The following is a 21,060-nucleotide window of genomic DNA, read 5'->3' on the forward strand; positions in this document are numbered from 1 at the left end:
CCCTTAAAGGGATCCAGGAAGAGGTGCTTTTGTCTGGATACCCGAGGCAGGGGGCTGATGGGCCATAGCACCCCCAAAATGGTGACCTTGGAGGGGTTGCCTTGATTTAATGCACATCATAGGGCAATCCTTAACCTTGGTTAAAACAACCACATAATGAACTGGGCTGGTTTACTCAGGATACATACCCAATGCTTATGCCAAAACCTGCAGACATCTGTAATCAATAAATTTGTGGCCTATTTAAATCCCAGTTGGTTGTTTTGTGGTTATTGCAACTTTATTATGCCTCGACCCCACTGCCCACGACTCCATTGTGTCTGGACCTGCAACAGTGGATAAAATAGGTGTGTGGATCAAGGGCACTTAAGTCTTTTAAAAGCAAACAATCATATGCCAGACCCAATCCACACTATACTCTGAAGTGACTGTTAGCCAGGAGCTGTCCTGAACGCCTCCCATCTGCTGTTGTGATAGAGCAAGAAAGGGAGAGGAAGACTAGGGGAAGTTGGAATTTTGTCAGCAGCAGACATGCTGTCTATAGATGGAAGTGAGAAGGTTTGTGTTTGTGTGCATTCATCTTAGATTTTAAGTGAAGACAGAATCTAAAATAGTCGTCATGATTTTATCACACAAATGCCAACTCAAGAAATCACTTGCAGATATGGTACTGAAATGTGAACTTGATATTATCAGTGACGTACAGTTTTTGCAACAGCAACAGCAATACTTTTATTCTTGCTTCATAAAGAGAACTGTAAGGCATTTAACAGCTCCCGTATCTAATTACTGCTGCAGTTATTTGATGGAAGCAAGTGTGGGAATCAGAGGAAATTCCACTCCTCTTTATTACAGTAGAAATGCAGTTAAAAGTGAAATGTGTAGATTTTATTTCTCGGTTGAAGAAAGACGGGAACAAAACCAAAAAACCATAAATGCATTTCACGTAAAATGTAAAAGCCAGTTCCCAAGTTCCATTCCATTATTTTGCTGTGATCAAGAAACAGCCTGCAGAGCAAGGTTTTGAAATAACAGCGAGATTCTGTTGAATCAGAAAAATACAAATCCACAATTAGAGTGAGTGAACATTGCTTAATGATCCGGAAGGTTGTGCTTCCAACTGAATGGAGCATTTGCTCCATGGGTTAACATCTTGACTGGTGGCTTCATCATTTGCCATTTCTTCTCTTCTTTAAGCTCTTCACAGAAACACATGCCCAGTGAAGGAATCTAGTAAAGCAGAAAAGATTTCAAGATGGGGGTTTTTTAGGGCAAGAAAGGAAGTTACCCCATATAAGCCAACACCCCACGAGGTAACTGAATAGTTTTCATTATCCAAGAGTGTTAGGGGCAAGTCACTCGAGACGTTTAAAAGCAACAAATAATGGCTCACAAGGGCTTGAAGGAGTGAAGGTTATTTAAGCAGCATCAAGTGGCTCAGAGGATCTGATAATTATGCTGTGGGTCCCTCTTTCTTCACTAACAGCACTAAGGATATTGTCAGCCAAATTCTAGTAATTTTCAAGGGAAAGGGGGAAAGCATAGTTCACTTGACTGCAAATTAAAAGGATTAGGTATCAAGTGAAGGTAATGACTGACCTCTGCCTGAAATCCTGTTGTTTTGTTACCCACATGTGTACACTCAACTGCTTCGGTCGACAGAACTGGCACCACTACAGGTGCCTTATAATACCCATTCCACATTTGTAAGAACTTTATTGTTTAGTGTTGCAGCACCTGCCCTTTGGAACTTCCTGCGTATTGACATTAAACAGACACCTTCACTGAACTCTTTTTGGTGCCTGCTAAAAACATTCTTCATTAGACAAGCCCACACAGAGATGCTTAGAAAGCTGAGGTAATTTTAATCTGTTTTAATGCTTGTGTGTTTTAAGGTACGGTTATTAATTCCCCCCATTTTATTGTTTTATCTTTTTGTAAACGCCTTTGAGATTTTGTTTTGTTTTCACAATCAAGTGGTGCCTAAATTTTAATAAATAAAATAAAATAAATATTGCTAGGCAAGCAACCAGTCTGATTTGGCACAAGGCAGCTTCTTCTGTTTCTAAGAGTGAACATTTTGCAAACGTTGTGAATGCAGAGCAGAAAGGCAGGAAACTGCTTTGTACAGAATCGGACCACTGGTTCTTCTAACCCAGTACTATTGACTTTCACTGGCAATGATTCTCCAGGATCTTGGGGTGGGTGGTGGGTGGGGTGGGTTTCTCTGCCACTGAGATATGGTCCTTATGGCAAGAAAAGTCTTAATCTCTTATGATTATGCACATACATAATAGGGGCAAACAAGCCTGAAGAACCAAGTTATTTAAAGCCAATGTAGTTGGAATGTTGGGAAATGACCTGGGAGGCTGGAGTTCAGATCCCCACTTGGCCTTGAAGATCACGGGGTGAGCTTGGACAAGTCCCTGCCTCTCAACCTAACCTGCTTCACAGGGTTGTTGTAGGGATTAAACGAGGGGAGGGAAAACCACAAATGCCACCTTGAGCTCCTTGGACAAAAAGGTGGGATATAAATGCAGTAGGTAAGAGAGAGCCTTACCTTTCGAATGAACTGGGGAAAGTCACCGCTCTTTCTGGCAGGAAGACCCAGTAATGGTCGAGTGAGGGAATCTAGAGATGAGCCATGGCCAACAACCAGGATGGTGCCTATTGTTAGAAAGGGATCTCCTTAGAATAGTTTATTAAAGTAGTGCGGGGATGGGGAACTTCAGTGCTGCAGGAGGACAAATGCAGCCTTCCACATTTCCTTATCTAGCCTTTTGGACTCTCCCCAAGCCACCCATCTCACTTGCGCTACTTTGCACCTCTTTGTGTGCTTTTGCCAGGCTGGAATGTGCCCTTGCGTTCAAGCAATGGCCCTTGCTTGCCTGGATGAAGACTAAAGAGGGGTGTATGAGGAGTGTGTGTAGAAACTAGCCTACGGTGGAAAGGTAAAATGTATATTCATTGCTCTGCTCATTTTTGCCTCTGGCCCCTCCCACCATTGTTATGTGGCTCCTGGAAGGTTGCTGAGAAAGGAATGTGGCGTTCAGTCTGAGATGATGATGATGATGATGATGAATACACACACACACACACACACCCTGCTCATCTGGCTGGGTTTTCCCACCCCTGAAGGAGTACTAGTGGTGCTTGGGAACCTTCAGGCCTGCATATGTTCAAGCCCACCTATATTTTGGCTGCCACAAAGGCATTTTTTAAATAGCAAACTTGTGCTTGTGATTCTGTCCTTGAAGATTCAAAGCAATGAAATCAAGAGCTACCATAGAGTTACCTTCGGTTGCACAGGAGCCGACAATGTGTTTTATACTTGCAGAGCATCTGTTCACATAGTCCTCATAGCTTTCGGATGCCATCAGAGAAGAAAGAGGAAAATGACACCTGTTAACGAAATCCACTTGGTTAACATTCGTTGGCTCAAAGGAAATGTTAGACTTGGAACATTTGAATGCCATTCCAGGCTCCATCACTTAACCTGCTTGATGGTTTTAGGAAATTGTTCATTTATAGCATGAGTGGGGAACCGTATTTCACCAGTGGGCCAGATCCTTATCTTCCCCAACCCTGTGTGGGACAACTTTGCCAGGTAGGCAGAACCACTCACTTGATGTCATCATGATGTCAGGTGAATGATACCTGCCAAAAGTCAAAGGAGGTTGCTGTAGCTACTAAGCTGACTGGCAGTAACAGCAACCTTTTTTAAGCGGCACTTTCATCACCTTTGAAAGAGACTTGATGTAGCTGATCAGCAGTTATAAAGGGAAGCCCCTTTATAATCAAGGGGTAGAATCTATAGAACATGTCCTTCTGTTTTGTAATTGATTTGATGGAAGATAAAACCCCCAAGGGTATTGCTGTTAGTGCCTAAATTTCTATCAGTAGTGGTGAGAACAAGAGAAAAACCCAGCATCTGAAACAGCATCATCTTCAGGGACTAGCTTGAAATTATTGTAGCTTTATATAATAGTTTTTATGTTACCCTTTTGAATCTGTTTTTCTCTGAGATTCCTGTGTTTTGGTCTATTGGTGGTAATAAATGGGTTGATTTGATAAGGGTATCAAGCAACAAAGAAAAGTATTTTTCCAGCAAGCCTTCCTTGCTGGACCTTACAACCTTATGGGATTTGATGAGCAAATCATGCTGCCCTGAGGTCACTGAAGTATAGAAGTTGTTTGGATTTGTACCCCCTGCCCCCCAAAACACCCTCCATAAGATTTATTTATTTTATTATTTTGTTTTATTAATTAATTTTCTATCCTTCCAAGGTGCCCAGAGTTGGGAAATCACATTGTTGTAAAACTACTTTTGATAAAAGGAGAGGGGGGGGGGGGTGATTTTCCTAACAACTCCCTTTAAAGCTGAGGATGTTGTTCTGTGCTGAATCATACAACAAACAGATAAGAGTTGTTTTCCCACCCCCTCCCAGAGCACACATATGGTCAGCCCAAGTCATTTTTTTTTATCAGCTGAACAATTTCCACAGTTGAATCATTCACCGCAGCCTTTTGCCAAAAGGACTTCAAGAGGAAGCTACGAGGCTACAATCGATCCTGTGCTCGTTATTGTTTCCTGTTCTGTTTGAGGTTTTGCAAACTGCACTGAACCACAGAACTCCATTGCCACAGAGGGTTAAGAAAGAGAAGACTAAGCACGGTTGATGAAAGTGCAAGAATAACTACTTTTTACAAAGTGTGCAAACTTTTTGTACCTATAATATATGGTATTATTGTTCAGAAATGTGATTAAATGTAGAATCCAAGCTGCTTTGCTTCTAAAGTATCTCCACCAACACCCATCATTGCACTAGCAGCGACTGCTGTTGATTCTTCCCAATCACTTGCTTGTTATGTATTTCTTTTTAAAATGTGTTACCTTTACTTTGATATATTCTGCAGTTAGCCTAGATCAAAGGTAGTTTGGGGGGGGGTCTGATCTGGATCCCTGAGCCATTTTTTCTTGCCTCTCTGAAGACCTTACCAATTTTAGCAGCAGTGGCAAAATGAAAATAATAGAAAGTACACATAGTGCTAGGATAAGTGAGGCCCAGTGCTTGGATGGGGATGAAAATCACCCCCTCCTTGATCTTCAGTTTGATCATTCAATGAATGGAAGGGGGAATGAAGCAGCTGGGAAGTGGGGGACACAGTGTGCCTGTGTCTACGTGTCTGCCTCAGAGTACATTCATGAGAGAGTATTGGCTGCGTGATTTGGCTGGTGGAGGTTCAGGCAGAATGCTAAGCCAAACCATGGCTTGGCCATGAGCAGCTTGGCAGCAGCAGGACTGGGGAAAGTAGTACAGTGAAACCTGTACATTTACCCATTTGCGCTAAGCCATGGTTTGGCTTAGTATTATATGCTAACTGGATTTCTGTAACTGTAGCACTTACTTGTATGTGGTATCTATACTGTAATTGGCCTCTGTCAATTCTCTCTGTGTCATAAAAGAGGGAACAACTGTGCTTATCTCCCATTTAGTCCATTCAAAGAGTCCAGGTTCTATACAAATCTTGGCTTTTTGTTCCAGTTGAAGCCCTGCAAAAATCAAAGCCAATATTATAACAAGGAAAATCATATAGGACCTGTTTAAGACCAAATTTTGCATTCAATAAACATTTCAAAAAGTTTTATGAAAAGTCTTATGTGGTGTGATCTGGAATAAGTAATGTCCCAGAGGTTAATTATTTTGTCTGTCTGTTTCTCTCCGAGAAAAACAGCTCTATTCTCCCTCTGGAGCAGTAAAAATGTCACAGTAAAAAATTAAGGCTGCATGCACACTCAAAGAATCCTGAAAAATGTAGTTTCCCCCAGTACATAATTCCCAGCACCCTTAACAAACAACAGTTCCCAGGATTTGTTGGGGAAAATATTTATTTTATTTTTTTCATAAAATTTATATACCACTTGCTTGTAGAAAAAAACTTCATAATGCGCTTTATATGTATGGTAAGGTTACCAGATTTTTTTCAAAGAATCCAGGAACAGTTTTTTAATAAAAGAGAAAAAAAGTTATTTTTTTAAAAAATTAAGAAGTAATATCTTCTCTTCTGTGGTCTCCTCTGTTGCGTGGCCTTAATCTGGGCACTGGCCTGCTCACTTAGAGCGCTAGCCACCGTGGAGTAGGCTCGGGTCAGGCCTGGGCTCGGCCACATGTCCTTGCCCTCCCGGTGCTCTTCTACCTCTCCTCCTCAGCAGCGGCAAGGTCTGGGCTCCCCTCTTTTTTCTCCTTCCTCTTTCTCTCTCTTCCTTCTCCTTCTCCTCTCCTCCTTCTCCCTGCGTCAGCTTCAGGGTTTTCCTGGCCCTGGAGTGCCGCTGGGCAGTTGGCCGGGTGCTCTCATTCCTCGCTCAATTTGGGTCATGGGGGGGTCAGCGGTTCCCCCAGTTGATGCGCAGGGCGTCCCAGGTTCCCCCTTGGCAGTGGCAGCGGTGGCAGTCTCAGCAGCCCAGAGCCAGCCTGGTAGCGCAGTTGGCTCTGGGTGGCTTCAGGAGCTGCTCACTGCCATGGCGCCTGCCATTTTGCCTCACCAGAAATCCCCATATGATGTGTCTTGTGCCATTGAACCAATCACACAACATTCATTCCCTACTAATAAATCTACAACACTTAAAATATAAATCCGGGGACATTCTGGGGACGGATTTTGTCTGGGGACAGATATTTGTAAATCTGGGGACTGTCCCCGGAAAACAGGGACGTCTGGTAACCATAATGTATGGTGTGCATACATCCTAACAGAACAACCAAATCAACTGCCTGAACTGGCTTTCTAACTTTGCCTAGTGGTAGAACTGGCCCTGAGAAAATGCTTCCACTTAGAAATAATTGAGATGCCAGCACACCACTTCAGCCTTGATTAGTTCCATACATCCCTTCTATCAGAAAGGGTCACTTACCTTCTAATACATACTGAGAAGTTTGGATACAGCGTAGCGCTGGGGAAGAGTAGACACAGCTAACTACCACTTCCTTCTCAAGCAGGGCTTCTCCTGGGAATGAAGAAGCACCAAAAAATCCTTCACAAAAAGAAAATATGGGTGCAAAGTATGTTCATATGGATTGTGGGTGGGGGCTTTCATTCCTATATGTATTGTTTTGTGTTCTAATATACAATTGAAATGGATGGACTCACAAGGGATACTTTCTGAATTAAGAAGCAATGAAGAAGACTAGAGTCTTTGTGGAAATTGGGTCAAAATTTATTATTCTCGTTAAACAATTCTGTAAAGGGTGCCATTGTATTGCCTGAAATATATTCACACCTATTTCTGTTTAACACTGAGCTACTGTTTGTCTTTCTACTAGTGTCACCCCACATTATAGCCCTTGTGAGCTACTATGTTGTTGCTTTTCCAAAATTAAGCTGAAAGTAAAATTAAATGGAAGTTACATAACCCACACAAGCGCTTCATAGAGTGCTATATTATCCAGTAATTCATTGCTGCCCTTACCATTATTACATAGAATGAGGTGGTCATTCTCAGCCTTAAAAGCTGGTCAGCAGCCCAGGCCATTCCTCCTGAGCCCCCCAGCCATTTCCCTCAGTTGGAGGAGAAAGCTGTGTGTACCACGCCAGGTCCTGTGCTTGCCTAAGCTAGCTTGAAGCCTTCAGTTACAGTGGAGAACACTTTCCCATCACCAGTGCTGAACTTAGGTTTGGAATTGGGGTGGGCATCTTGTCCTTTCCCTCAATATATTTTTGGCCAGCCCTGAGTAACGTCCTTCTCGGTGACCAAGATCTTCTACCTGTTCGGCAAAGGCACCCAGATACATCTGGCAGTGCTGCCAAGAAAGTTGCTTGTTTAAGTTTTGACCAAAGTTTGGTTTGTGCAGGCTTCTGGTTAAACGAAAGTAATGCTACTTTCTGGTGAGAAACTTTGCTGTCATTAATGAGGATGAGATCATGGACTGAGGGCACCTGTGTTATCCAGTATGAACTGGACTTAAACACTGTTATGGTGGACAAGCTCATTGTGGCTGGATACCTTCATGGTGAGATAGCACGTCCACCTTACAGTTCTGGAAAGCTACTGCCAGCATGGTCTCTGATTGACTATGGAAAATCTGGACCACCAAGCCCTTCTTTCTGTTGTCCCAACTTCTGTTTAGCTTACCTATTAGTCTAGACTGGAAAATACCACAACATGATAAAGGAGGATCATATTCAAAATTCTTGATGCTATCTTTTCGATTTGGTAGACTGGTGGGGTAATTGAGGTCAGCTCGATGATATTTTCCTGGAACAAATTCAGAATGCTTTTACAACTAATGCCAGAACATCCACAGCAAATCTAATTTTATTTCTCTTAGGTTTGCTTTTAATCCATTATGGCCTAGCTGTCCTTAGAATGCCACTACTACTACAATCTCAATTCCCCACCCATCCAATAGAGTCATAGAATTGTAGAGTTGGATGAGACCTCAAGCGTCGTCTAGGTTAACCCCCTGCAATGCACAAATCTCAACTAAAGCATCCATGACAGGTGACCACTCTACCTATGCTTAAAAACCTCCAATGAAGGAGAGTCCACAACCTTCTGAGGGAGTCAATTCCATTGTTGAAAAGCCCTCACTGTCGAAAAATGTTCCCGATGTTTAGTTGGAATCTCCTTTCTTGTAACTTGAATCCATTGGTTCAAGTCCTTCCCTCCAGAGCAGGAGAAAACAAGCTTGCTCCATCTTCCATGTGACAGCACTTTAGATATGTGAAGATGGCTATCTGATATCGCCTCAGGCTAAAATACCCAGCTCCTTCAACTGTTCCTCATAAGGCTTGATTTTCAGACCCTATCAGCCTACGTTTACTGATTTTAGAGTCTGATGCATAAGTTGCACAGCCCCTGAAAATGCTGCTTTATTAATTCATGATTAACCCATTTCAGACTCAAGGCAACTTGGGAACTCACAGAGAGATCATTTCCATTCTCAACAGGGTTTCTAGGGAGCAGATGGGCTAATCATTTTTGTTTGTTCATTACTGTTAATATGATACATTGCTTTAGGTCAAATCTGCTGTATCAGATCCCCAACCTTCTACTTACCATCTGCATCAAAACACTGCTGGAGCCAAGACTTCCCAAACACTTGATCTACCCTTTCTCCGTGGCGAATAATCAAGAGGCCTCTTGGGACTGTGCTTTTCCCAGGGAGCTGGAAGAAATTGCATTACAACTCTGCTCATTAAAATGACAGAAACTTTTAGATAACCAGAAGTTTAAAGAGCAGAAGTATTATTCGCACCATGCTGCACTGGCATGGCCTCTACAAAATGGCACCTCTATAAGTTTTAAGTGCATCAACCAGTGACACTGACACTCTTGTCACTAGGACAAATGGTGCAAGTTCAGATCGTGGTAAGAATCTAGGAATTTCCGTGTTAAATCAAAACAAAGTCTGGCTGATATAGTGTAGCAGGATTGGGGAATCTGTGGGCCTCTAGTTGCTGGGGAATACAACTTTCATCATTCCTGGCCATTGGCCATGCTGGTTTTGGTTGATGGTAGTTGGAGTCCAAAAACATCTGGGGGGGGGGAACCACATTTTGTCCCCAGCAGAATTTAACCAGCTGCTTCTAAGAGGCTCACAAATAGGGTGAGATGCATGCTGCCTCTGAACATGGATGTTCACATTTAGCTATCACGGCTAGTGGTTGTAACATAGCTAGATATGCTGGATAGTTGAGATTCTCACAATGCCGATTCTTCTCCATTCTGAATTTAGGGTTGCTTTTATGATAAATCCATCAAAAGACAACATAGTCTAGGAGTACAAAACAGTCTGTTAAAGCAACATGCTTTCGCACGCCGACTACAATAACTGTTCGCCTTGTGGAGATCTGAATATAATGCATAAGAGAGGCCTGAGGCAGGGATAGGAAGCCTGGGATGCTCCAGATGTTGAACTACAGCTCCTATCACCCCTGACCATCAGCCATGCTGTCTGGGGTGATGGGAATTGAGGTCCAACAGCACCCATAGGGCCACAGGTTCCCTATCTCTTCCCCAAGGTTTTGAAAACTGGTTCACTTTTGAAAACAGAAATCCTTCTGCCTAGGCAGGTTTCTTAATGTTACACTTCATGTGATGGTGAAACCCCAAAACTGTAAAAAATGTTACTTGCGCAAACCTATTTTGTACAGCAGCTTTTCTTACACTAGCATTTATGCACACTCCATAGGATGAAGACATTCATAAGCCAGTTACCTGAAGAGGAAGTGTTTTGCCTGCATTTCTTGGCAAAGGATTTGGGTTTTTCAGTTTATTGCAAGACTCATTTTTATTCTTAGAATGCAGAGTGAACATATATTCTCTGTAAAAGAAAGTTGGATGCCAATGACTGAGAGGGATAATAAAATAGTGGAGAAATACAGGCTCATGCTTCTTTTTGAAACCAAACATAAAGTTCCACACTATGTGACCTTACGACCACCTCCAGGCTGACCAAACCCACTGATCTCTGCAAAGAAGGTGAAGCCCACAATAGTTCTCTAAATGACAATATGGCAGATTGTAAAAACAGATAATCTATGAAAATAGCCAATGTATATTTCCAGGGATATTTGCTATATTGTGCTCCCAATTTTCTTACATGGTAAAGAGGGCAGCCTCTTAAAGTGCCACTTTCCTTGTGATTTATAGAGATGTATGGTGGTTGTGTGGCATATGTTTATTTACAAATATTCTAGCTGAGTGTGGGAGAAAAACAAGCCATTAGAAGGACCTTGTTAGAAAGACTGTGTTAGTGTCTAGGTCTGAGAAAGATAATGCTAGCCTCTAGAGTGCTTAGTAAGACAAGGTTAGTCTTCCAAACATCTTGAAAGAATTCTAGCTTCTAAGGCAACTTGAAAGATGATACTTGATAATTTCTAGAGCACTTAGAAATACAATGTATGACATAGGATATGAAATAAACCCTACCCAATGGTCTAAACTGTGGTCTAAATCACCATTTAAATCCATCTCAGCCAAATGAAGAGAACTACTCAGTCTGAAACTTATCTATATATGGTACCTAACACTCTGGAAGCTGGCACACTACATTACTGTCTATTATACAGTGATCAGTCTGCACAGGGTTGATTTAATAACTAAAAGTGAAGGGTAATACAACTCAACTCTTATACAACTGGAGAATGATATGGAATAGTTTGCACATAGAAATATCTGAAGCCATAAAAAAAATCTGAAGCTCAGTAATACTAACCTGTGTTTGACCCAGGTATCTGACTCGTTGGCTTTTTCTGTGTAATTTTCAGGAACAAATCCCCGGCACCCAGTTCTGTGGGAGATGCCAATCACCCAGCCTTCACAAACTTCTGTTTGCTTTGCCCGGTCAACATAAACCAGATCCCCAACATTCAGCATCAGTTCATCAATGTTCTGAGGCTTATACTGGAACAGGGCCCTCAAAAGCTAAGAGAATTTGATTATTATTTTTTAAAGAGGAGAACAATAATGTGAGAGACGTTTTGTCAGATCCAGGAAAAGCAGAGACATTGCTGACATCTGCTTCAACTTTATTTGAGACATTGAATCAGTTTATATTTGCAACAGGAGAAACCGTAGGGCTCAATGAAAGAGAAGCTCACATGCTTTACTGTTCATGGTATAACTGCGATTATCTGATTATGTTAGTATGATGTGTCATGGAAAACAGCTGCTTATCACAAAATAGGTTAAAAGCCTTTTTCAGCTGAGCAACTCACCAAGAAGGATGAAACCGCTGCACTAGCTGGTGGGTCACTGTTGTTTCCTGGACCGGAGAGGGCTGAGGTAGTTGGTGCAGTGCAAATGCACTGACAGAATCAATCTAGTTCCTCTGTCAGGGCATTTGCACTGTACTGACCTCTCTGACACCTGACCCCTTTCCAGTGATCCATTTGCCAGGAAGCTAACATAGAGGTTCTACCCCACTCAGCAACCTTCTTCTGCCTTTCATATATTCTTCTCTGTATATTCACTCAATGCACACTAAAAATAGATCTTTTTTTGGTATAAGCCTAAAGTGCAGCTTTAATTCAGAAAAACGTGTGGGAGTAAAAAAACAACAACTAGGGATGGGTGAATATGTCATTTTTTATTTATCTCAGTTTCACACTTTTCCAATATTAAGTTCAATTCCCCACATTTAAATATCAATTAGTATTTTTTTTAAAAAAATTACTCATGAAAATTCACCAGCAATCTAGTGCAATATTCTCCTAGAATACACAGATTTGCACACATTTGCTTAATAAATCAGTTTTAAAAGCAATTTCCCCTAATACAATGTTGTTGTTGTTTGCATGTTACCTTCACTAATATACACATTTATACACACACACTTATGCATTTTGTACACTTTACTTGGCTGGAGAACTGCACTGCAAAATTCAGAGAAGTGCAAATTTGTGTTGTGGTTCACACATTGTGTGCAAATTCCCTTAAATGTGAACTGAACTGAAATTTTCACCTACCCCTAGTTCTATATCTATCAGTGGTCTGAGAAACCCTGGCATAAACATTGTTAGCAAAACCAGGGAAATTTTGGAATCCGAGGCCTCTCTTTTGTGCAAGGGATCTGGGTTTCTCCAAGAAAATTCCTGGCATGCAAAATGACTTTTCAGAGTAGAATGCCACATAGCCAGACTAAAAGAAAGGATGCATTTCCTTTTCGTGAATGAAAATAAAGTGATGCATTGCCAAAAGCTTATCACAAAGGTGAGCACTCTATATCTAACCAACTAAACACCCACAGAAAGTTTTTTCCAATTTCAAAGAGTAAGGTATCTAGTATGGGTGTTAATTTATTCAGAGAGTCTTCTCACATTTCTGAGTTGAACCACACTTTTAACTCGGGGACTCTTTAAGCTTCCAGGTGGCTTCAGCTATCCAAAAGTGCACATGAAAATCAAAACTAGGGAAATGTCCAGAGCTTCAGAGGGGAGGAGATGGGTTGGAGAGGTGACAGGTGGTTCATTTTGATGGACAGGTCTAGCTTTTAAACACAGTGAATTATTTCCCCCAGACATTCAAATCACAGCAATGTGGAAGAGGGAATTAAACACTGTTTGTGTTTCATGTGGATTTATGCAAGTAAATAGAGATATCTCCCTCCAAATCCTTGGGTTTGTGTCAGAAGCCCCTCCCCCACCAACAAGCCTTATTTATTTATTTATTTATTTACTTAATTTATATACCACCCTTCGTCCAAGGACCACAGGGCAGCTTATAGTATAAAAACTCAAAATACTTAACGTAATAATAAACAAAACATTTCCTTCCTCTTGGAATAACAGAGTCCTTCCTGAGGGATTGCACTTTACCCAACCTAGTCTTTCCTGGGGATCCATGCCCCTTTCTCATCTCTACATCCTATTATTCCTTTAGTACCCACCCTGAAAGAGTAAAGCAGGAGGACAAGTGCAGCTATTAATCTGAAATTCAGCAAGTGTCATCTCCTCAGATGGGGCAACATTGCTGGCAAATTCCATCCACTACTAACAGAAAATAAAAAAGTTATACACTTTTCTATTGTTAAAAAATGTAAACTTTAGAGGTGCTTTGAATCAAACCCCTGAACATATCTGCCTACAGTTAACCCACTCAAAAAGGGTTGCTGTGCCTGCAAATTTCACCCACTTCTGTGATTGGGGGATGGGGAGTAGAGCCATTTTCAGATACCCCATAATATTGAATTGGGGGTCATAGCAGGACTTTGTTTTTAACAGATCTAATTTGATTCCAAATAATGAATTGAACTGGAAAGACACAGAGAGGATCCAAAACAGATCAAGCTACTTTCCAAAACTACAGATACAGATATAAGGAAAACCTTGTGGTCAGTGCACATCCTCAGTATCTTGTAGTGTACACACCTGATAATGTACAAAGCGCATATCTCTGGAATACAGAACTGCTGTCCACTGGCAGCTTTGCTTAGAATTGACTGATTTCGCCAGTTGTTCCAAAGTCTTTTGATGGTGAGGGTAAAATTTGTTGGCCAGTGTAAGATGGAGCTGCTTTGTTGAAGGTTTTACACAGCAATCTACAACAACAACAACAACAATTGTCAAATAGTATTGAAGGATGAAATTAGTTTTCATTCTATTCCCAGAGTTGTATTCTATAATGTTTTTTACTATGCTGAAAAAAGTCATTTAAAAAAAATGCATTATAGCTCCAATTTATGGACCAATCCTATGGGTGTCTATCCACTGAATTCAATGGGATTTACTTCCAGGTAAGTGGGTAGAATTGCAGCCTTAGTACACACCTGCAGGCTCCAGTGCACTCACAAAGCTACACACAAGAAGGGGGTTCCTGATGCTCCTTGATGTCAGAAAAAAGACAATAAGCAAACTCATGCAGAACTTTTCGTGAAACTGAAATGGAGAAGGCAGCTTCTCTGTTTATGTGTGCCAACACGAAACAGGGAAAATCTCAACAGTGACAATGAGTTTGTCAAGGTAGTTACCTGCTAAGACGATAGCCTCTGAAGCAAAAGCTGCAGCAAATGACTTGAGGACATTTGCAGGGCCGTCACTAACGAAGAAGCCAATGTAAGTGCTGGAGGAGTGTAGTGATAAGGAAATGATTGCCGGGAAGTAACCAGAAAACCTGTCGCCTGCTCTTTTCAAGGCTTCGTACAAGCCATCAACTTTTTGGTCTTCACACTGAAATAAAACCCACCAGTTACAGGCTTTCAATGGACCCCCTTGCCACAGGCACCATTTACAAGTGAGATCTGCAACAAAACTCTGCAGTGAAGTGTTTCAGCCAGCCATTTCCTCTTCCAAAATACTCCATTATGGTCACCCACCCACCTGCTTTCCCACACGCTCTCAAAATGTTCAGTTGACCTTTCAGGGTCACTGAGTATGCTAATTCCATATTAGCCAGTTTTAGCCCCCTCCCTTTAGAGTCCCCCACCCAAAGGGTTTTTTCTTTTTCTTTTGGCACTTCTGTAAATTTTGGAGCTTCCCCAGGTTGTCTGATACCTTCCTCTTGTAAATGGGTGATATTTTTTGGCTAAGCAAGCAACAACACTCATTCCTGAACACTGGAAATAGATGGAATGGCACACTTAAGATGATGAGAACAAGGCACACAACCAAGTAAAAATGGATGGAATAAAAAATGGCAAGCACTGCAAATAGGTACTGGGGCTGACCCTTGGCTTAAATCGAGAGACTTCAGTCATTGTCATCACAATAAATACTTTGTTCACTCACCGTAAAGAATTCAGAAAGTGTGATGTGCGGGAAAACTTCATGGGCTTTGTTTTTCCCACATTGGTTTTTGCTTTCTTTCCAAAATTCCATCAGTGTGTCATTCAAAGCACCCGTTGGGCACAAATAGAGGGCATATTCCTGAGGGATTGGGTCTTCCAGTGAGGGATCATTGCAGTGAGAATGCAACCTACAATGTAGAGATGAAGTTATAAACTTATGACGGTCTTCTGCAAGAGCTGGTTCACACTTTATGTACATAGGCTGCATGGTGGTACAAAGTGATCTCACCAGAAATTGGCACAGATGCCTCCACCACGTCTCTGGCAGTAATTGCAGGGGTACTGCCTTGGGTAGTATAAACACCAACAACTGGGAAACAGTGGCCTGCGAGTGCTCCAGTTAGAGAACAGCCTTTACCAAAGGTGTCATGGGTATTGAAGATGTTCGAACTCAGGACGAAAGGGAGAAATGCGCTAAGAGGAAGACACGCTTGACAAACCCTCACCATGATCAACTCCCGTCTGGAAACCTATGTCCCCACTGTGGAAGGATGTGTGGGTCCAGAATTGGCCTCACAGTCACTTACGGACTCAATTTTAAAACCATATTTATGGAATTTATGGAACCATATTTATGTTTCAGTGTATCTGAAGAAGTGTGCATGCACACGAAAGCTCATACCAAGAACTAACTTAGTTGGTCTTTAAGGCGCTACTGGAAGGAATTTTTTTTATATTTATGGAAGACAATCTTACTCGGCTACGAGCGATTGCCAAAGAAGAAAGGAAGGATGTGATCTTAAAGTGGTGGAGAAACTCCCCACCAGTTTCTTTTTTCAGCAGGCATGGTGAAGACTAGTTGGGCTCAGGGTGTGGTAAACATTTCATTGCAGGATGGAGTGGTGCCTGCCATCCTAAAAGAGGTTGTACTGCTGGCTGGAACTGATTGAGGCTGGTGGGGCAGAGCGCCATTTGTCCTAACAGGCCAGCCACCATAGTCATTCACTGCCTGGTTGCAGAGGACTGGTGGGAGGCACCAGCTGGGGAATCCCCAAGGGAAGAAGGCTCAGGGCCAGGGGATTAAGGTCCACAAATGACAACATTTTGGAGGTCCCAGGTCTCAAGGTGGTTAGATTGGTCTCAACTAGGGCCAGGGCCTTTTCAGTACTGGCCCCGACTTGGTGGAATGCTCTGTCTCAAGAGACTAGGGCCCTGCGGGACTTGACATCATTCCACAGGACCTGCAAGACAGAGCTGTTCCGCCTTGCCTTTGGTTTGGACAAAGTCTGACCCTTATGTTTCCCTCCCCTTATGATTTTGATCTATGGGCTACTTTTAAAATGAGGCTGCATTTTAAATTGCATTTTAACCGGTATTTTAAATTGTTTTTTCCTCCTATTATGTTTTTACTGTAATTTTACTGGTGTTAGCCGCCCTGAGCCCGGCTGTGGCCGGGGAAGGCGGGGTATAAATAAAATTTACTATTATTATCATTATTATTATTATTAGCAAATCTAACATGCTGCCATACTGAATTTTCTCATTCCATTGCTGAATGAGAATGCTGCGATTTTGTAGCATCATTTCCTACAAAGTCAGATACAGTGTTATGGGGAAACACCCCCCCCCCCCCCGGAAAAGATGGAGCAATACCTTCTAATTCATGTCATTGAGAAGTACAACTTTTGCACACTCACCACTTTGCGGCATCTTCAGCTGACTTTTGCCCAGTAGCTGCCAAAGCTTTTAGCCTGAGGAAAGTACAATGAACCCACTATGTGAAAACAAAGCCACAATCACACTTGAACAGTATGCTGCACTTCTGGTATTTGGCTGTGGGAAAGTTTTCTGAACATAATGACTTACTCCATCGGCTAAATTTAGATTCTGAAACCAAGAATATGGCTGCCTATCTTGCGTTTTAACAAGTTGTTAGATTTTCCACTTTCCAAACACCAGGACTTTCACCTGAATAAAGAAATTGTAGTTAATTGGGCATAATGGGTTTTGATTCATTAATTGATCAGTTTTGCTATCCCAACCCTGCCAGACACAAAGAACCATGAGATTCAGCAAACCCTCAAACAGACATGATGAGCAAAAATGGGATAACAGCAGCAGAAAGGCCTCCAGATTTTGTAGGACTCTGACTCCCATCTGACCCAGCCAGTATGGGTAATGCTCAAGCAAAACTGAGTTATAGTCCAACAACATCTTGGGAGCCACATATTCCCCATCCCTAGTCACAGAGAAGCTTACAATGGATAAATACGGCTTTTGCTGAGACAGAGAGGTTGTGTGCATGTGGCCTTGGCAGCTGGACTGACAGGAGGTTGAGAACGGCCTCGTGAATTGATAATAGAGATGGATGAGAAATCCAATTCATTCATGTTTTAATAAGAGATGAGCTAAATTGCACTTTTCGAACCAATACAGAATCTGAAACACAGGTATCTCTCAAAATTCATAGTTCCCAGAATTTTACAATTAAGTTCTCCAGCTAAATAATATGTACTAAAATGCATACAATAGGGAGGAATGTGCAAAAACAAACCAACCAACCCACATACATTAGTGAAAAATAACAAAAATGCTTTCTATTTGGAAAAATGGCTTGCAAACATGTATATATTAATCAAAACTATATACAAACATGTGTTTATTAGAAAACCACCTTAAAATGCTAAAGAGTATTCATTAGGATTTGGGGGGGGGGCAAATAATAATTGCAGATTGCAGCAGAAATGTGGAGAACTGAATATAAGATTGGAAAAATGAGAAACTTAAAAAATCAAAATTGACACGTTCATTCACCCCTAGTCGATAATACTTTCATTCTCCCAAATTTGTCAATGACTCAACTATCATTATGAAGAAAGAAGCACCCATTGTTTTGGTTAAAAGAGGCAGACATGACAGGGAAAGGGGAGTGCCTCTTCTCAGGTACAATCTCCATCTCCTGTGCTGTTGTGGTTTACTTTGGTAAGCAATGAAGTTAAAAATAGTTCAAGTTTAAAAATCTATTTCCTGTTTAACTGGGGAAACTTTTAAATCTATGTGAAGATTTTTGAATCCACTAAATGTTGCAGCCTTATATGCTTAAACGTTACACCCACTCTTTTGGGTCTCATCCTCTTTCCTCTCTTCATGATTTTGTTCCTGTGACTTTAAAAGCAGCCTGACATGAAGACATTAAACTGGCGAAGCTTTCTCCATCACTTTACCTCCCTGAAATATTTAACCTGATTAATTTCTGATTGCCAGATGACCATTACAGACACCATACCAGGATCACTGAAAAGTGGCATGCCTGCAAAATGTTTCAATGTTGGATGTTGTGTATGCAAAACACTGCTTGTAAAAACACTGCTCATGTTTTACAACCCCATTCATATGAGAAATAAGCACAGCAACCCAAGTACTAGAGACACAAAGTTTCAAAAGAGATCAGAAGAAAATTCTGAGTGTGTAACTTCAGAATGTGTGTAACTTCTTTTCCTGTTCCCTTTTCTCACGTCTTTCAAATCACAAACTGTAAGCCATCTTGAGTGCTTTGGCAGAAAGACAGCATATAAATATAGGCAGTACAACAGGAAAGAATAAAAGCAAGCAAATGGGGCATTCAATCTGAGCTACTCTGACACACAGATCTCATTTGGGAACCAGAATTCGGAAACATATTGCCTGGCTGCTGCTATCATAATAAAAAAAAGTGAATTGCATGGTATACTCCCCTAAACATTTCTATCCTCTCTCAAGTGAGCAACATGGACTTACAGTGGTACTTCGGGTTATGAACTTAATTCGCTCTGGAGGTCCGTTCTTAACCTGAAACCATTCTTAACCTGAGGTACCACTTTAGCTAATGGGGCCTCCTGCTGCTGCCGCGCCACCGGCGCACGATTTCCGTTCTCATCCTGGGGCAAAGTTTGTAACCCGAGGTACTACTTCTGAGTTAGTGGAGTTTGTAACTTGAAGCATTTGTAACCCGAAGTGTTTGTAACCTGAGGTACCACTGTGTGTGCATCACATGCCCGCCATAGTCCTTTGCAAGGTGCTCTGTGCTTTCTGCTGTTCCATCCATCTCAGCGTTCCAGTGTCACCGCAAAAATAGTTACTGCTCCAGTTTGTGAAGAAGCTATCTCCAGCTAGGCCTCCCTCAAAATGCCACCACGAGATGTGACTAAGCATCATGAGTTAGATTAGGGAGCTCATTGCAAGGCACTAGGGAAGGCCTATCTTTTTAAAACATTGTGCCGAGAGCTTAGCTGCAGGTGCCACATAAATTATAAATGTTTGAGTTATTACTATTAGCATTATTATTACGCACCCTGGGAGCTGAGATTCTCCACAGGAGTCATTTATTTCATAGTGCACTTATTATTAGTAGTAGTAATTGTAGTATACAGCCCTATACCCACAGGTCTCAGGGCAATTCACAACATAAAATCACAATATAAAAACAAAAACAAAAACAAAAACATCCCCCAACTATTCTGGGGTTTCAGGCTCCCTTACAGCTCTTGCCATGGCAAATGTGGAACAATATGCAGGGGAACGTACTGGTCAATACAGTACATCATGACTTTATGGTAAAACTATGTCAAATAATCTCCTTCAACAGGTTTGGCTGAAGAAAATCTAAGCATACCCATAAGTCTCTTGTGATACCCAACCCAAGAGCCGAGCTTGCTGCAATACAGAAGGGGATGTTCCGCGATGTTGATGGCTCCACACAGCCTTTTAGTTTACAGATTAAACTTTGCAAACAGATCAGAGAGGGCTTTATGGCAATGTAACTCCAGAGGTACTCACGCTGTGTGTACAGGGAACTCAGCGGCCAAAAGAGGCTCCAGTAAGGACTGGGTCGTCCTGTTTTTGTACTTATTCAAGATCTTGGCGTAGAGCGGTGTCTCTGCCTCTGCCATCTCTTCTCTTTCTCTTTGGGGAATGCATGTAAGACAAACACAGAGAGAAAAAGTGGGGAGGCAGAGTCTGTGAAGATAAAAATCAAAACCTCAAAACCTCCTCCGATCTTTTTGACACAAGCTGATATCCTGTTTTTGCAGCATGTTGTGGCTCTTACAATTACTACTGTAAGTAGGCTGGAAGGGAAAAACTGAATACAACACACAGGACAGGTCCCATGTGAGCTGCAAATGTCTATATACTGCAGTGCTATATGTAATTCTGTGACATATATAAACTAACTATATCAACATTTCTTGGGTCATAATTTATTTTTACTCCAAAGGAATACTGAGTCAACATTAATGGTATTCTAGTGCTGGATGTTTGTTTGGAGGCCTAATGAGATATTAATTGCTTGTTTTATTTAAATGGGTGGTATTCCAATACTTTTTATTTAGAATAGACCTATTGAAATTAATTACTAAGTTATATGGGTCTACTCTGAGTTAAATTTAGTTGAATACCTACCCAAATTTGCACCCCACTTTTCTCAAAGGTGGAAACAAAGCAGTCTTAGCAACAACCAAATTAGACAATAAAAACACAAAGCAATTAACCACAGATAAGCAAAGCACACTTCAAAACCACATTATTATTTTTTTAAAAAGTGATTCTCCAAGCCATAGAGCAAGAAAACAAATAAAGAAAAACAAATAATAAGAGATTTATTAGGCCCAAAGCCTTCTATGCTAAGCCAGATGCATATAGGTTGTCCTTTGGGACAGGATGGGGAGGCACATTCTACAGAGCTTGTGCTACAAAAGAGAACCAAAAGATGCCTACCCAAATAATTTCCTTTAGGAGGGTCAAACGGAGCACAGTATCAGATATGTAGTGGACCATGCAAGAGGTTACATATGGG

At 41.5% G+C, this 21,060-nt stretch overlaps 1 protein-coding gene across 2 annotated transcripts; it reads right to left on the minus strand.

Moving 5' to 3' along the window:
• Nucleotides 1–866: 866 nt before the first annotated feature.
• On the minus strand, nucleotides 867–20,503 carry UBASH3A (ubiquitin associated and SH3 domain containing A). Of its 2 annotated transcripts, none has more exons than XM_081908899.1 (14): nucleotides 20,043–20,482; nucleotides 16,925–16,978; nucleotides 15,229–15,415; nucleotides 14,472–14,670; nucleotides 13,873–14,042; nucleotides 11,220–11,428; nucleotides 10,220–10,325; nucleotides 9,059–9,167; nucleotides 8,132–8,254; nucleotides 6,914–7,006; nucleotides 5,410–5,554; nucleotides 3,296–3,402; nucleotides 2,561–2,667; nucleotides 867–1,230 (listed from the first exon to the last, which is right to left on the minus strand). In XM_081908899.1, exons 1-14 carry the CDS (start codon nucleotides 20,153–20,155, stop codon nucleotides 1,093–1,095), a joined length of 1,860 nt encoding a protein of 619 aa, XP_081765025.1. In that variant the 5' UTR covers nucleotides 20,156–20,482; the 3' UTR covers nucleotides 867–1,092. The 2 variants fall into 2 exon arrangements, 1 of the variants encoding a protein (XP_081765025.1); XR_014167841.1 differs by having other exon boundaries at nucleotides 1,091–1,230; nucleotides 3,285–3,402; nucleotides 20,043–20,503.
• Between the last annotated feature and the right edge of the window lie 557 nt (nucleotides 20,504–21,060).

The sequence above is a fragment of the Podarcis melisellensis genome (assembly GCF_964234715.1).
Source record: "Podarcis melisellensis genome assembly, chromosome: 4".
NCBI lineage: Eukaryota > Metazoa > Chordata > Lepidosauria > Squamata > Lacertidae > Podarcis > Podarcis melisellensis.